The sequence below is a fragment of the Catharus ustulatus genome, chromosome 3 (assembly GCF_009819885.2).
Source record: "Catharus ustulatus isolate bCatUst1 chromosome 3, bCatUst1.pri.v2, whole genome shotgun sequence".
Classification (NCBI taxonomy): domain Eukaryota; kingdom Metazoa; phylum Chordata; class Aves; order Passeriformes; family Turdidae; genus Catharus; species Catharus ustulatus.
Window position 1 is genome coordinate 4390460 of NC_046223.1, and position 17834 is coordinate 4408293.

General features: G+C 42.0%; 1 protein-coding gene across 4 annotated transcripts in view; it reads left to right on the forward strand.

Annotated features, from left to right (window-relative positions):
* Positions 1–17834, forward strand: part of PLCB1 (phospholipase C beta 1) — a 331098-nt gene that overhangs the window by 248690 nt on the left and 64574 nt on the right. For all 4 annotated transcript variants that reach the window (XM_033055240.1, XM_033055241.2, XM_033055243.2 and 1 more), the window contains exons 15-24: positions 1855–1925; positions 2520–2616; positions 6162–6246; positions 7331–7455; positions 7691–7845; positions 9564–9728; positions 10635–10734; positions 12597–12701; positions 13191–13300; positions 17587–17719. In XM_033055240.1, coding sequence (XP_032911131.1) covers positions 1855–1925; positions 2520–2616; positions 6162–6246; positions 7331–7455; positions 7691–7845; positions 9564–9728; positions 10635–10734; positions 12597–12701; positions 13191–13300; positions 17587–17719 — 1146 coding nt within the window. The remainder of the gene's footprint in view (positions 1–1854; positions 1926–2519; positions 2617–6161; positions 6247–7330; positions 7456–7690; positions 7846–9563; positions 9729–10634; positions 10735–12596; positions 12702–13190; positions 13301–17586; positions 17720–17834) is intronic.

The window sequence follows — 17834 nt, forward strand, 5'->3', positions numbered from 1 at the left end:
ATCACAGCTAATTGTCCCTTAGACACCTTCAGGCTGGCTTTGTGTCCTTGCCATGAATCAGGGAGAGGGGGTGTGAGCACTGGGGAAAAGCAGTGAAGAGGTACCACACCTCCTGAAACACTCATTTTGATTCCATGCTGGCAGTCCTATGTGTTACTTGTCCTGGTTTTGCTGTCTGATGCAGAACTTGAAAATGAGATTTGATCTCCTTGGGAGTATTTGTGTTAAATGTTTTTAAATGAACGAATTGTGCGTTGTGTACTTTCCTCTCTGGGCACTTCCAGCAAGAACAGGCTATCATGTACCTCATATCTCAGAACTGCAAGCTGGCCAAAATCTGCCCACCTCTCCCTTCTTGTGCTCTGTGCAAAGGGTTATTTTGCCAGTCTGGTTAAATCAACTGAGAGCTCCGCATCCAAAGATTGTCAGTGCAAGTCCTGTGAGAGCTTCGCTGGCTCTCTGCATTGTGCTGAGGCTCCTTGAGCCTGTTGAGCAATCACGGTATTTTTTCTTCAATGAAATGTTCAGGAAGAAATGTGTTGATGAATAAAAGCCTGACATTTCAACATCTGCATCTGGGAGGAAATGCAGGGTGGGTAAGGCACACTCATGTGTGCTCTCTGTGCTCACAAGGGGCCCACTGGGTCTGCTGAAGCAACGAGGAGTTTATTGAGTCATTGGGTTTGGGATTAGGCCCCAGATTGATAGGAGGAACTGAGACTGAATTACCAGTCTCTGGAGAATTTGGAAATGCTGCACAGTAGTTAGATTTTTGTGCTGCCACTGCTGAAGAAAGCTGGAAGTTTTGTGGAATAAAATCTTCAGGGAGAGCTGTCACTCTTACAGGTGTGGATAGGTGACTGCAGGATAAGTAAATTTTCCTTTCCAGAGTCTTCAGATGCTCAGGATTCTTTTTATGGCAGCCAGGCCCACAAGAGGACTTTCTAAAGGCAAAGATAAGCTTGATATTCCTTAATGGTTTAATTTCTGATGCAACCAATCAAAACATTTTGAAGGCGAGGGGAGGCCTTTGTTAATTAACATTAAAGAATTTACGTCTTGCCCGTGGAAATTTGATGAGTGCACTGCAATTGGGAATGAGGCAATAAATGTGTTTTATTTGGTCCCATTTACTCGACGTTTTCAGGGAAAGGATGAGCCTTAGGCATCTCCTGCCATTGTTTGGTTTGCACTGCCCTCAGCTGGCACAGCTCAGCTTTGCTCCAGAGCCCTGCCAGGCACCCCAAAGTGCTCTGCCAAGGGAATTGCTGTGGAATTGGAGTTTGGCTTCTGTGCCAGAGCCTCCCAGCTGTGCTGCCTCAGTGCAGGGGCTGTGACATGGCCAGAGCAGATGGGTTCTGCTGGGCAGCCCTTGGTAGCACAGCACAGCAGAAGCTCATGGATTTTCGTTGTGATTTCTTCACCCCATGCAGGCTGTTCCTTCCCAGAGTGGGACCCTGGAGGTCCTGCATGGACCCTGCAACAGCAGGAGTTTGAACTCATCTCCAAACCCTGGGGCTGTGTCCCAAACTCGGGAATATCTCTCAGAGCAGTCTGTGAAACTCTACCCACACACTGAGCACACTGCACTCTTCTCTCAGCACTGATTGCCAATGAATAAGCATCAAGCAGCTGCAAAGGAAGAATTCTTGTTTGTTGGGCAATAAGAATTTAAATCAATGCTGAAGATGGATGAGTCCCTCGAGAGCAGTGTGTGATTGGTGCCGTGACAAAAGGCACATGGACAGTGCAGGCTGCTCCGAGCAGTGCTACTTGCAAATCTTGCTTGAATTTGTTGCTGTAATTGTGGCTGCTGCCTCAGCCAGTAATTATCTTCTGCTTGAAACTTTTCAGGGGAAGCAGAGATGGAGAGCGACGATGATGATGACTACGATGACGACTGTAAGAAGTCCTCGATGGATGAAGTAAGGGCGGAGATGTGTTTTTGGGGACTGGGTGGGCTCCGCTAGCTGCGGGTTGGTGTGTGTTATCAGGAGTGGAGCTGCCATCCAGCGGACAAAGGGAGGCAGAGCACCGGCAAGTACAGCACCAGCGTGTCCAAGTTGCTTGTTCGTTGGTTTGGAAGCACATCTTTGCTTTGTTTATTTACACTTCTGTTTTCTCAAGAGTAAGAAAAAAAGCACCACAGCAGATCTGTTTTAGGCAGCTGCCTGTGGTGCATTTAGCATTGTTGGATGGAAAACCTGACATCAAAACCTTAGAGCTTTATTATTTATCCAAGAGTACTGATAAATGTACTCAGCACTGTGCATGGGTAGAGGTGATGCAGTCCTTGCCTGGGAGCCACATAAAACAAATGAGTACAGCATCAGTTTAATATAAATGTTTTACATCTTCAGCCCGTTTTGTTCTTTCCTCTGTGACATTCCCTACATGAAGCATTGCCTTCTCTAGCCAGGGGCAATGAAAGGCACCACAATTGATAGAAAAATGGGCTTTGGCATTTGTGGCCTCTGATGGACAGACCAAACTGCAGCATTTTCCTTTCTCTTCCCTAGGGTACTGCTGGAAGTGAGGCTATGGCCACAGAAGAAATGTCTAACCTGGTAAACTACATTCAGCCTGTGAAGTTTGAGTCATTTGAAGTATCAAAAAGTAAGTAAGAAACATCTTATTTCAAATTACCTGGCAAGTGTTTGGCAGAGTTCTGCAGAAATGCTGCTTGGCTTCCTCTCAATTAAATACAGGAACATGGACAGACAATGTTCCCTTGGTATCCAGCCAAATAAATCCATTTGTGTTTTGAATCCTCTTGTAGTCTAAATGTCCAACTTCATCAACAGTAAACATGCTGACATTTCAAAAACAGTTTTGAAAATTATGTGCTTACATTGTATTTGTTGTCCATGACTGAAGAGTAACTTAAGCAGTTTGAGAAAGGTGGTCATAAATATTCCTACTTTTATTCTGCCTCTGGCACTTCTACAGAAGATTCAGGACAAGCAGAGTCTGCCCTTCCCCACATGCAAATTCACTTTCCTGCCTCTGTGTGTTGTAAAGAAAGGGCCATAATTTCACCCCCTGCTGGCTTTTACAGAAGATGCCTTGCTAGGAATGCACTCAGTGACATCCTCAGTAAACACTGGAGCATCTCTGCCTTTCTTGATGCACACCCCCCCACTGTTTGCCTGCCCTTTTTCACTTTGTTTTGACAGGTTTTAATGTGCTTTTGGAGCTTTTTAGTTAAAGAAGTGTACAGCATTTTAATTTATTCCGGATTTGTGGTGTCCTTGGCAGAGGACAGGTAATTTTTGCTTAAGTCCATGTCTCTATACAAGATTTGGCATTTACTTGTGATGAATAATAAACATGTAAGAAGTTCCCAACTGTTCATTTGTATGTGGGTATTTATACAGATACCACACATGAGCAGTCACAGAATCATGCAGGGAGCTGAGCTTGTTCCCTGTAGTAGTGTCCCTTTGGGTGTTTATAATCTCCTCCAGCTCTAATGAGAGTTACAAGAGCACAGTGGGAAGGAGATGTGCCTTCTGGAAAGGAAGCCATGTGAATCCTAGCACTACAAGTTGATGCAGCTGTTATAAAATTGTCTCATGTAGCTGGTTTTTTTTTCTATTCACATATCTTTGCCTTTCTGAGTTTTGTTTTTTGTAAAGATCTGCTGCTGTTCAGATTTTTCTCCTAAGTCCTGATGTGACCTTTAATCAATAATATTTTCAGTGAACTCCTATTGTTAAGGAATTAAATTTTTAGTGTTTGTGTCAAAAAAATCATTATGTGATAAATATGGCCCAAGGTGGTAAATGTTGCTGGCTGGCTAAAGAACAACTTGGGTGTTCTGGTCTTAGTTTTGGCCTGGACTCACTGCTGGATATTCATTAAATGGGCTGAATAAAGAGGGATTAAATGAGGATTGCTTTTCAGTTTGCTGTCTATCCAGCTGTTTCCCAAAAATTTTACTTTTGTTCACTTGACCTCACTTTCTTAAGTATAGAGATCCATACTTTTATACAGTTTTGTAGTTTCAATGTTACAGCACTTTCGTAATTTATTATTTTTTATTCAGAGTTTGTTTGGATTTGTGATCCAGACCTCTGTGGTGGTAACAGCACCTCACCACTTCTGTCATTCACACATTTCAAAAGTGCATTTTCTGGTCTTGCATCCAAGTTGGTAACAGAAATATTGAATAGCAGTGGATCTGTACCAGTCCCCTGATTGCCCTCACTAGAAAGGTTCCCTCTTCTCTGGCAGCAAGTACCTGTGACTGTTTTTCAGTTTTCAATGAGTTATTTGTTCACTCTGCAGTAATTTGCTCCTGATAAGATAGCACAGTGTAATGTATCACGAGAGAGAAATGTGTCTCCTGCACAGTCTTTTCTTCAAAGGGCAGGTCCCTTAATCCTCTCCAGATATTACAAGGAAATAATTGTTCTTATTTTAATTACGAGTCTGATTAAGCTGTGGACAGTTGGTAACCAAATCCTTTAACAGCTACCAGCTCTGGTTTCCTACAAATGCTCTACTTAAAGACAAGGCTGAGAAATAAGAGCTTATTATTACAAGAAATCCTAGCACCTACATTCTAAATAGGATAAAACCTGTGTATGTGTGTTGCTAGTGCTATGCCATCAGTAGGGGGATAGCTGGAATAAGAATCTCAGTCTTTATGAGAAGCTGAGATGGATGTGAGCCAGCTGGAGAAAGAAAGGATATTGTGTGTTAGAAAGGAAAAGGGAGTGGTAGGAGAGCAGCCTTTAGGGAGTAACAGGAATTTTTCACATTAGGAGATAACAGTGTGAATAACAGCATTAGCATGATGCTTGCTGATTAGGAATAGGGACCACCATAAAGGGGGGAGTCCCAGCTCTCCTAGAGGCAGAGAATTACTTTTGGAAATTCTGACTCGGGCACAGGCTGAGAATGGTTTGTAGTTCCCAGGCTGGCAGCACATTCTCCTCTCACAGTGGCCCAAACAACCCAGTTCCTCATTTCTTTGGCTCCACTGCTTCCTTTTTGGCTCCCTATGAGGACAGTGCCCACCTGTTTCTGTCCTGCTCCTCTGTGCTTTTGTTCAGTTTTATCCCTCCCCTGCAGCTTCACAGTTTGACTTTAGGGAGCTGGCTAGCCCTGCCTGCTGGCTGTCCCTGGATTGCTGCAGCTTAATCATTCCTAAACCTGGATGGGGTCAGGCTTTCTCTCTGCCTTGCTATTTGCTTTCAGTAAAGTGGTGAGGCTGGAGAGATCTTGCTCCAGTGCACTGATCCCCTCATTTTTAAACAGATCAGTGCTGAGTGAATTCATGGATTTGACCTCCAGGGCTGTGGCCCTTCTTGGCACATTGGGATAAAGTGGGAAGCTGTTAGTTTACAGAAATCCTTACCTCTGAACAGAAATAAAGGTACTGAAGCTAGCAGGGTCTTGGCTTAGGCTCTCTGCTGCATCCTGATGCCTGGGTGCATTAAAAGGCTGTGCCCACATCAGCCAAAGGTGAGTGACAAGTGATGCACAAATTATTGTTTACTCCTACTGGCTCAGATGTGGAGGAGGAGCTGTTCACCACTGGCAGATCAGAAAGTTTGACCAAATTAAAGAGATCATAAAAGCCCAATATCAGTAGGGGATTAGGTCTGAGTCCCTGCTGGGACACAGGAGTGCCCCTTCAGGGATGTTGGGTGGTGGTGTCTCGTGCCTTTGACAGCTGTGACCTTGCCCCTGATGTACCAAGAGCCTCTGCAGACACAGCACTGCTCACTGTAATGTGATATGGACATCACTTATTACAGCTCCAAGTGGTTCCCAGCCCTCACATCAGCCTGCAAAGACAAGCCAGAGGTCCAGCAGTGCCCACAGCAAGCTGCTGCAGCACCTCTGTGTCACAGATGTGATCTCTGGGCTCACCCTCTCAAAGGACATCCACACTGCTGCCTGCAGCTGGTCCAGCATCAACCTCAGGCAGCACCAGTGCCCTTGATTGGGGCAGTGCTGATGTGAGTGCAGATGGAGCTCTGAGTGTGTGCAGAGCAAGGTCTCTGCTGTCAGCAGACCTGAGTGTAAATTCCTTGAGATCAGGGTGAAAAGAGCTGGTGACCCTTAGGTGGGATAAGGGGACTGGGATTAAACCATGTGAGTTTGTGCTCTAACCTGTCACTGGTTTTATCTCCCCTCTAAACCTGCAGAACGCAACAAAAGCTTTGAAATGTCTTCCTTTGTGGAAACCAAAGGGCTTGAGCAACTTACAAAGTCTCCTGTGGAATTTGTGGAGTATCCTTGACTTTCAGAAAGCAGCTTCCTAAGTCTTATGTCTGAGATCTGCTACAGAGCTTTATTGGAATTCAGAGTCAGGAGCTGGGGAAATAGGGAACCCAAATGAAATTTGTAGATTTGACTGTCTTTCTAAATGAATTAATTGGCCTGAGTTCCAATGAGCTAATTTAAAAACTGGCATGAGTCCTTGTGCTGTGAGCTAGGACTAGAGGGAATAGGCATAAATGACATATTGAAGACCTAATTCTTTGTATTCTGATTGTTAAATTTATCATCCTATATGGAGTGGTAAGAGTTATGGTGAGCAAATTGTCAAAATGTGACTGACTTTTTTGCAAAGTCTCATGAGAATGCTTGCTTTCCCATTATACTTCTACTGATTTATTGCCACACAATTTCTTATTTTTAAATTATTTTTGTAACTGCTGAAGAAAAGCTAAGGAACATTCTGGTTAGACCTTTTGATGTTTCTCAATATCTCTCCTCATGGTTGCAGTTAAGAATGAATGAGGTAAAATAGATAAACATATAAAACAGTGCCTCAGAGGAGATTAATGGAAAGCTGTTTCCAAAGATTGCCTGCAGCACATTCTTATCTCAGAGATTTGTAGACTCAGCCATAAGATGTGTACACTTGTCATTTCTGCCCATGTAGAGGCCAATTCTAATTCATTCCAGAAAACCACTTTTTACTGAACACCTCTCCCTGCTCCTGAGGAAGATTCACTGTTTACAGCCAACTGGCCTCTGTAAATGTAATCCTAGGAAAATCCCAAAGTAGGAACTGTAAAGATAAATAGAATTTTATGAATGTGATCTTCCTAATGCATCTGCCTGTGCTCTTTCCTTGCTTATCCTGAGTACTCTGTGCAGGAACAAGCAGCACCTTTAATTGCCCCATATTTACCATATCTCCTACAAAACTGTGGACATCTAGAAGCGTGATGGTTGCAGAAATCCATCGAGAAACCCTTTGCCATTCTGTAAAGAATGGCCTGCATTCAACCCTGCAGCTGTACTTCTCACTTGCCAGGTGATTTTTGTCACATGTTGTTCTGTACCTTAACTACTCACTGCTCAGATACAACAAAATGCAGCTGAGCCGGATTTACCCAAAGGGAACACGAGTAGACTCTTCCAACTACATGCCACAGGTCTTTTGGAATGCTGGCTGCCAGATGGTCGCCCTCAACTTCCAAACTGTGGGTAAGTCATGCTGTTCTCTGGGTATGGAAAGCTGTCCACTTCTCTGGTAGACTTGCTGATTCATAGGTTTTATTTGTCAGAAATTATCTAGGGATTAAAGTATTCTATAGAGCTGTTAAACCCAGGTTTGTACTGTTTGTGTTACAGAAAGTACAGTAATTTTTTAAAATTCTGTTATTTTTTGAAATTATTATCTGTCCAGAAGATAACTCTTAACAATATTTTTGACATCCAGATTTGTCTATGCAAATAAACATGGGAATGTATGAGTACAATGGCAAAAGTGGATACAGGTTAAAGCCAGAATTCATGAGAAGGCCAGACAAGCACTTTGATCCTTTTACTGAAGGAATAGTGGATGGAATAGTAGCCAACACTCTGTCTGTCAAGGTATGTATGTAGCTGGTGGATGTGCTCTCATGGCAATGTCAGAGCATGGATATATTTATATTTCTGTGATGCAAGGGCCTAGAAAATGACTATACTAAGCCAAGAAATTTAATTTCATGGAGAGACATTTAATTTTTAAATTCTGCCTCGCATTTCGCATTGTAGGATAAATCAATATATTTTTATTGTATGTATTCTTTGGCATAGAAGTAATTACAGATTCACAGAACTGGGAAGTGAATGGATTTAGGAGCAATTTGGCTGTGTTTTTAGAAACAAGAGACTGGATTTAAAACATACTGTTGTGAAGTGGGAGGTTAGACTGGAATAGCTAGGATGCTACATGCTTAGTATAAATAAAATTTTCAGGTTTTCTGAAAGTTCCACAGCAGAACTGTGGAACCACAAATGTCAGCTGCAATTCATTGCTAACTTATTTTTCCTTGTTCCTTTTTAAGGATGTCTAATAAAGTTCAGGGACTGCCAGGAATCTGCAGATTGAGAATTACCTGCATGAGTGTTTAGGGGATAGACTGCATTGGCTGTGACAAATTCACTTGGTGTATCTCCAGCTATAAAACCATAAACTTTCTGGAGTCCTGCTACTCCTTTAATGGACTCATCCATTAGAACAGCCTCTGTATTATAGTGTCCATCTGCAAAATATCCTCCTGTTTTCACTGAGTGAAAACAAGCATTTCCTCTCAGGCTCCAGGCAGAAGTGCAGCAGAGCCATGCTGGGAGGGATGTGGATAAAGGAATAATCTGGTGATATGCACAGTAATAGAAGAGGATGTGTGGGGTGACCTTTCCTGGTGACCTGCAATCATGGAAGCTTTCAGGCCCCTCCTGTGGGTTTAGAGGCACTTTCTTCGACAATTAGAGCAAATGGAGGTGGAAGTCATTCAGCAGCTATTAGGAGGTGCACAGCTTTTTAAGGGAATGAGCATGCAGGAGGCAGGAGACAGCTGTCAGAAGGCAGCAGCCTCTGCCTGCTCAGGAAGGGCTCTGCTGGTCCTAGAGCCAGTGCTCACACAGGCAGAGCTGGCACTGGATTAAGATTGGCTTTAGGCAAACCTCAATTTGTTAAGGTATGGTGACTCACTCCTGTGACCCTTCAGCTTTCTGAAGTAATTGCAGACCTTTCTTCCACTTTTTCAAGCTGAGAGTTGTGCTGCCTGTTAAAAATAAAAACTGGGAAAGATCAGCTATTTTACAATTTTATTTTCATATTAAAGCTCCTCTGTGAAGAGCCTTTATTGGAATATAAACTTAAGATTGTTTTCTCCCTCACAGCTAAAGGCATATCTATAATTTCTCTATTTTAACCTCTGTTTTTCCAAGCATTTTTTGAACCTGTTGTTGAGACTAGATAGACCTTCAGAGTTCTCAGGAAATAGGCATACAGATTGAGGAAGAGATCCAAATGGGTATTCCTGCTGTGAGAAGGGCAGCAGATGATCTCAACCACATTATTGCTCATAAGGGAATTCAGGACCACAGGGTCACAGGAAACAAGGCCTCACAAGTTGTTTTTCTGTGTCTGCAATTAAATATTGGGTTTTTTTTCTGTTCACTGTGGGTTTAGTGTTGTTTTGGTTTTATTTTAAATGCCCACTATCTGATCATTAATGAGAACTATGCATTTGCATTACAGCCACTCATTTCCTAATCCACCCAGTGATCTCTAATGATGCTCTTTTGTGCTTTGGCTTTAGATAATTTCAGGTCAGTTCCTTTCTGATAAAAAAGTCGGTACCTATGTGGAAGTGGACATGTTTGGCCTGCCTGTGGATACCAGGAGGAAAGCTCTGAAGACCAAGACCTCTCAAGGCAATGCAGTGAATCCAGTCTGGGAGGAGGAAGCCATAGTGTTTAAGAAGGTTGGTGTAAAACTTGCTTCCCAAAAAGGAATTGTGATTTTTTTTATCCCTGTCCAGTGGGATCTTTCCATGGCTTACTGAAACCTTACACTTGTTAGAAAGCAGGAAAACGGATTCTGATTAGTTATTTCATATTTCAGCTGCTTTTGCTGAACTTTGGCTGCTCCAGTTGTGCAATTCCTGCTAAAAGAAGTGAGTCTGAAGTCCCCTTGGCTGTTTCAGTGGCACAACTGGGTTAGTCACTTCATTGGGCTGTGAAGTCACTGCCCAGGTGATGAAGACACAAATCCCATCCTGAGATGAGGCATTAACTTCTGAGCTCCTCATGGAGTATTACTCAGACTCAATTCTCTAAACTTCTGAGGTGGCAGAAAGCACAAGCATCATGCAATGTGAATGTTTTATTGACTTTGCAATATACCTGCAGCCAATATTTGAACAGAACCTGTGGGTTTTGCTCCTTGGTTAAGTATATCCTGTATCCAGGTGCTTGTAAAACAGCTTCTTTTAGATTTCTCTCAGCAAGTGTAGCTCACAAGGATGTTTAGAAACTTGGTCCTTGCAGTAGTGCTCTTTTCCCTGAATATTTGGCCTTCTGAATGGTTTCCTTTGGCAGCCTGCCAGAGCTTAAGTTTGGAAACATCACTAGCATTTTTCTTCTTTAATGAACTTCTAATTAGTGTACTTCGTTTCTCTATTTAGTTACTGATGGAGCCTGACTGCCCCTGTGCTCAGAGAAGCATGGGTTACTATTTTTAGTAGGTTGAAAATAAATCAGGGAAGCTCTTTTTGTTGCCTTTTTCTTTCAGTGACTAGATAAATTTTAGCATGTGCTCTGTGCAGCCTATGGAAGGAGCTGCTTGATTCAGAGCTGAAAGTTAATACTGCACCAATGTTGCCTTGCAGGTGGTTTTGCCTTCCCTGGCCTGTTTAAGGCTAGCAGTGTATGAAGAAGGAGGGAAATTCATTGGCCATCGGATATTGCCAGTCTCAGCAATTCGACCAGGTAAAACCTTTTTTCCCATCCAGACAGACACTGTGTGGTGAAAAGAGACAGCAAGGCAGAATCTCAACTGCTCTAAATCAGCAGCCACTCTGCAGCCTCATAGCAACTGAGGGCTTGGATAAACTGTCTCAGGTTTGAAAAAGAAAAATACCATATTTAATCAGAAATTTAAATTTTTAACCAATGGATTTAAAGCATTGGGAGGCATTGTTGGAACTTCCTTATCTGCAGTACACCAACTTCATGCTCACAGTTTTAAGGGGAAGGAGAGCAGCAGCCAATTTTGATGTCACCTTTGTGAGAATGAGACATGGCTGGGAATTAAAACAAAACCTGTTCCTCTCAATGTAATTTCTGCACACATGAAAGACTGACCTATATGCCAGCTCTTGTAGCTCTGTAATACCTTTAAATCAATCCAAAATTACTTTTATCCTCATTGCTGAAAAATTAAAAGAAAAATATAATTATTGGACTCTTCTAAATCACAGTATTTCTACTATAATTAGTGGCCACTGAAATGAAAATTACCTTGTGTGACAACTCCAGGCCAGAGATTTGTTGGAGATCCTGTTTCAGAAAGATGAAGTGATATTGGCACTCTGAGCAAGGCAAGTGTTCAATTCAGTGCCAGATTTTCCAGAGAGGGGAGGGAACTGAATTAGGGCAAGCATATGGGCCATGAACATGCTCCCAGTTTTGCTCAGGGAGAATATCTTTATCCTGTGCCTTATCCAGCACAAAACTCTCATGTCCCCATGTCTGACAGTTGGCCAAATTATTCCTGAGAAATAATCTCCACACCCTTTTCACGAGCAAACTTAGTTTATCAATCAGCAGACACCTTTTCTATGCCAGCTGCATTTTCTGCTGTCTGAGTGCCAGAGGAAGGTAGGTGGGTGACTGGAGAGGAGAAAGGGGATGGGAGGGATTTCCTCTTCTGGTAAATGAAATTTTACCAGAGCTGTTCCCCACAGGCTCATTCTCTGCCCTGTTGGCTCCAGCAATCAGCAGTTTACAGCATGTGATGGAGAGCAGCCTGTTAGTCTGGGTTTGTGTGCATGCTGAAAACTTGCTGGAGGAGATTGAGAGAACCCTTTGTAATATGTAATTTGTCTCTTTTCTGAGATGCTATTGAAAGTTATACCATGCTGTCACATAAATCCACAGACTTGTCACTATTCCCAAAGCAAGGATTTAGCCATTATTTGGAGGGAGAGTTGCTTACATCAGCCAGGTGAGGATTCCTCCAGATAACCTCTCACATGTGTGCCTCCCAAACTGGACATGGCACTCAGTGCCCCAAGGTGATCAGCCAAAGGTTGGACAGCCAGCTTTCAAAACAGTCTGGAATTTCTCTTTTTACAGGTGTATTCCTAAGGATGGTCACACAGTAAGATTTATACACACAAACTCTGTGGCCATCATGCCACATTGTATATTTTTTAAATTAGCTGCTGTGTGTGGATGGGCTGTTATATCTCAGTTTACTTTGGCTGTTCAGATTGCTGAGTACTACCAGGGTCAATTTTAAAAATTAAATAAGATGAACTAAACTAAAAAATCCAGACATAGGTACTAAAACAGAATGCATGAAAAATTTAAATAAATTACCACTTTTAGCATCAGTCACATATGTAAGAATGAACAGAAAATATCATTTTAAACTGCAGTGCCATATGCCTTTCCAGCAGTCTGTACACTTATCCCTGAAACCCTTCAGGTAAACCTTTCCCTTCCAGAAGTTCCTGGAGCTGCTTGCTCAGTTGGTGCTCACTATAAATAACAAATGATAAGAGAGATGCATTGCAAGTGCCTGTGGAAGGGTTTATGCTGTGAACTGGTTGTTCCTTACTTTGCAGGCTACCACTACATCTGCTTGAGGAATGAGAGGAACCAGCCTTTGACACTGCCAGCTCTCTTTGTGTACATTGAGGTCAAAGATTATGTGCCTGACACTTATGCAGGTAACTCTGTATCATGCAGGTAATTTTCCTACTGGGGAGCAGAAAGGTTAATTGAAACACAAAATGCATGGGGTGTGATGCCTTTCCAGGCTGGGATAACAGTCCTGGGAGCAAAGGTGTGCATCTGGTGGATCATTGTGTCTCCTCACTCCTAGGAGATGGCCTGATTTACAGCACCTTGCCTGAGGCTTAGGATTAGGGCCAACTCTTATTTTCAGCAGACTCCAAAGGAGGCAGGCACTTGCCACTAGAACACAAATGAAACTTTGCATGTAGGACACACGAGGCTGTCATTGTTTCCTAGGCAAAGTGCCATGCTCAAGGGAGAGAAGTGTGTTTTGGCATTGGCTCTAAACCAGGGTAGGTTTAAATGCCATGCAGTGAAAGACCATCTGCAGGGAAAAACACTGTTCTGCCTCTTGCTTAAAACTGGAGTGCTGGAGCCTTAACATCAGGGCTTTGAAACTGAAGTATTTGCCTTATTCCTAGATGTGATTGAGGCCTTATCCAATCCAATCAGATATGTAAACTTGATGGAGCAGAGAGCTAAGCAGCTGGCTGCACTGACTTTGGAAGATGAGGAGGAGGTCAAGAAAGAGGTAAGGGAGGTTTCTGAGCCTCTGGAAATAATGCTGTGGTATTTAAAAGCACCTATTTTGCTTAGAAAGACGTATACTGAAAATCCCTGGGAATTGTATGTGTTGTATGTGTGGACACCTGTAAACATCTCACCCTGAAGGAAGCTGGGACACAGGACATCCCAACAGCATTGCACTGGGAGTGTGGTTTCACTAAAAGCAGTGTGGTGTCACTGAGCAGGCTGTTGTTCAGAGGTAAAAGAAATGAAAAACTGTGTTGTTTGTGTGCTGTGCAACTTGCTCTGGAGCAACTGAAATCTTTGTGAGTCAATGCTCATTGTTTTCCACTGTGCTGCTGGCTCCCGTTGCAAAAAGAAAAGGACATTTCTGTGTCAGGAGTTTTTCCTGAAAATGTTACAAATTGCAGAGAATTTCAGGCTGTCTCTGGAGAGGTCATTATGTTGAGAAATATTTGTGTATCTCAGATTATGATGTCTCTATAGATTCTCTGTGCACAAACATGTCCTAAAGAGACACAGGGTAATCATACAAGAATTTAGGTGGGAAGGGGCCTCTGGAGTTCAGCTGATCCAACCCTTCCTGGATGTTAGAGAAATGAAGAGAGAGGAGACCATGGAGTAAATAAATAGTCAGGCGTGTTGTAGCTCAGCTGAAAGCTATGCAAGCCACAATTTTAAGTTGTTAGGTGTCTGGATAGATATGGTTTCCTGCAGACTAACCTGTGAACCCTCTTTCTGTATAATTGAAGGTGTTATGCACCAAAATGCACAGATGCTGTTCTGAGTATAATTGAGAGTTCAGCTGTGGTGTCTGATGGACTCTGCATGTTCAAACATTCAGTCTCTGTTCCAGACACTGTCACTGGGGCTTCTAGCAGTGTTTGAGAATATCAGCTTTGGCTGTGCCAGGTGTTGTGCACACCAAGTGAGCAAAAGGCTCTCAGCAGTCTCTAGCAAAGACAGAAAAATGCTTTTTAATCCTAAACTGCCCTCTGCTCTGGTGCCTGCCTTCTGCAATTCTCTGATGTGCAAAACCTCACTGAACTAGATTTTGTAACCAAGAATACATTCCCAAAGCAGACCAGATGAGTGAAAGTCATTACAATTCAGTAACCAACAATTTACTCTTTGTGCAGTGTCACAAGTTCTGCTGAATGAGGACACTGTGAAATGCTCAGTAGTATCTTAGACATTTATCTAGGACATGCTACACATGAGAATCTATATTAATAGCCAAGCCTTTTTTTAACATAATCCTTTAAATACCTTAGAGGTCATTTTTACTTTTGAAAAACTACAGATTTTCCTGGTATATGCAGCTGATTTGTTAGTTAGAAAAATTCTTGTCATAGAGTATCTTTTGCAGCAAATTGTGGATGGAGAGATGACTGTCAAGGAGCTTAGAAGCTCATAGGATAAAGGAGGTTGTCTTAGAAAAGCACAGAAATATTTTTTTAAATAAAACTGTAGTGGTTATGGTCTGTTTGCTAAAAATGTGTAATGGTTGAGTTAGCTGCAGCACCAAGGAAAAAAATTGCCACTGTAAGTGTCAATCTGAATTTGCCACTGTCACCTTCCATTTTAAAGGCATTTTTTGGGTAAGGTATTTTGGTCTGTACTTGGAAATCTTGAATTCCCTGACAATGTTTTGTGGTGATAACATTTTCCTCATCTGTCAGTCTGTTTTCTTCACTTTTATTGGCTCACAACAATCACACCAATTAATAATTGCAAGTACATTCACTGGCAACACAGCTGAACAAACCCAAGTGTGCAATGAACACCTGATTGCACCTGGATTCACATTTCCACTGCCCACTTTCCAGTTTACGCACTGTAATTGATTTTGTGCAAAGCTGAGCACAGCACAGATTCCACTCTCCACATTTCTTTTCCTCCCCACACACTCATTTTTGATCTGAGCTGCTGGCAGAGGAAAACTGAGAGGTTTTTGCTGTAGAAGTTTAAACTCAACCTCTGCAGGAAGTTCCACAGGCTTCTCCCAGAACAGGGAAATTGTTTCAAACAAATAAATCAGCCTTTCTTCATGCTTCACTTTACCTTGTCTGTTAATGGTCAGTGCAATCACATAAACAAAAAATGCCGGAGAACTGACTGAGGTTCCAGCACCTTTTCTGGATTTATTTACAAAATTCCCATCATAAATATGACAGGAGTTCCTACCTTTACTGTTCTTGGTCAGTTCTTGCTTAGCAGGCTGCCTGCAGAAGAGCTGTTTTTGGAGATTGGAATGCCTGCAGTGTGAGTTTTGCCCCTTTCAGTAAACACATTTTCAATCTCTAAGAGCATACAGGTAGTGAAAGTTGCCCTCTCTTCCCCTGCCAAATGTCCTTTTACAGACAGGAGGAGCAATCCAAAGGAATTTGCAGAGAATTCCCTGGTAGGAACTAATAGCCTGAAGTAGCTCCTTTCCTCTGTAGAAATAAAAATAGCCATATAGATTCCTCTATGGATATGGGTCTCTCTACTTAGTCAATGCACTGTATTGCAAAAGACATGCCAATGTGAAATAGAAACCAGTTTATGTGAATATTAAAACTGTAAATTAGAAGGCTGGATTACATCATGTTTTTAAAACAGCCTAAAAGGAATAACCTTTTTTTTTTTAAAGGAAAAATCGTGTTTATTTTAGCATTCTTGTAGCATAGTGTGATGAATTATGGGAAGAGAAAGTGCTTTTTAATGAGATGAAATTGCTTGATGTACTGAAAATTATCCCTTATTCACTTTGTGATCCTGCCTCACATTTCTGCTTCAGTTTCTGAAACCAGATGTTTTTTGTCCCAAACTGACAGGTTATATTAACAGTTCCTCAACAGGCTGTGATGCAGCATTTCACAGCACATGAAAACCAAGTCTCTAAAGAAGATAATACCCACTTCTCATGCAATGGAGCACAGAGCTGCAAGAATTTAGGAATTCTGGCTTTATTTGTATTAAATGTTGATGATGTGTGTAGCAAACATTGTTTTTATTAAACTAATGAACTGCAGCCTGAGGAGAACTGTGAGGATAATCACATCTGTGTGTGTTTGTCCCAGCTACAGCTTTTTCCTGTCACATGGTTCCTCTATTATAAGTGTTGGCTAAATGAGGTTTTCTCATATTTTATTGCAGTCATTCCTGCTTGATATAAATGATTTTGTTGGCACTGTTTTTAAATTGCATCATGTTTCTGCCTACAGTGTCTCTCTCCTGTAATTCTGGTAGGAATAGGGTGTTGAGACAGGAGTTGTTTTGCAATATACAGTGTAGTGTCAGAGCCAGGCTGAAGGAAACCAGGAGCAGCAGGAGCAGCACAGAGCAGTTGGAGCAAAATCCATTTTGACTCTGTTGATGCAGCACAGGCTGATATTTTGCAAGTGTGGAGTAATCACAGGGCCAAAAAAAAAACCCAACTGTGGTATCCTGTGTCTTCATGTAATGTGATTACCATCAAAGAAGGAGATAGAAGCAGCTGAAGGAACAAATCCAAAACTTCCCTGAGACACCATGGCAACTGGCAGGGACAGCAGGAAGCAGGGCAATAAAAATTGCTTTGAATGACTTTCTGTTTGCTGAGTGCTGGGTGCCTGCTGAAAACCTGACAGTCACAGGGACAATTTCAGATGTTCAGTGTGTAGTACAGTGCACACTGCAAGCCTGAGCCTTTAATTGACTGGACAGAAGGAAAAAATTGTGGGAAATGCTTAAATATTTGGATACCACAGATGTGTTCCTGCAGCAGAATGGAGGTACTGTTTACATATTACCCTTGGAGAGTGGTTACAAGAATGTAAGATCTTGGGAGTCAGAAGGATGTTCCTGTTCTGTGAGAATGGTGAATAATGGTAGTGCTGTGTGTATCTATGAAATATAAAAGTAATCTTGTGTGCACATTTTGTTCACAGCAGGGATTTGAGCAGCATTCTCCTGCCAGCACCTCCGGTATTTCTAGAAAGATTTGATGGCTCTTCACTGAAATACAGCCTTCACATGCAGCTAATATATATTGTACTGAAAATTGTCCCTGATGAGTTATATCTACTTAAAATACTTTTTCTGAATAATACATGCTCCATTTCTTCCTGAAATTTACCCTGCACAAACGAGCCACCTGGGTTACCACAGCTCTTAAGGATGTCTTCTTCCGTTGTTTTATTTTAGATTGATTTTTAGATACAACATTTGCAGAATTTTACATTTAAAAACCAGGCTAAACTGGAACTGCAAATAGATTTAGTCTGTTAATTGAGAAGAATAATGTGAATTATCCTGTGATTTCAGATTGACCATGGGGATGCACCATCTGAAGCTAACAATGAACCCAGGCCAACACCAGCAGAAAATGGGATAAACTTCACTGCCTCCCTCACTCCAAAACCAGCAACTCAGGTTGTCCACAGCCAGCCAGCACCAGGTAAAAAAACCAAACAACAAAACAAAGGAAAAGAAAAAAAAGTCTCATCTTTTCAAAATGAGTTTGGATAATAATTTTGCAAGTGCTTTATGTTTAAAGAACAAAGGTAGGAAGT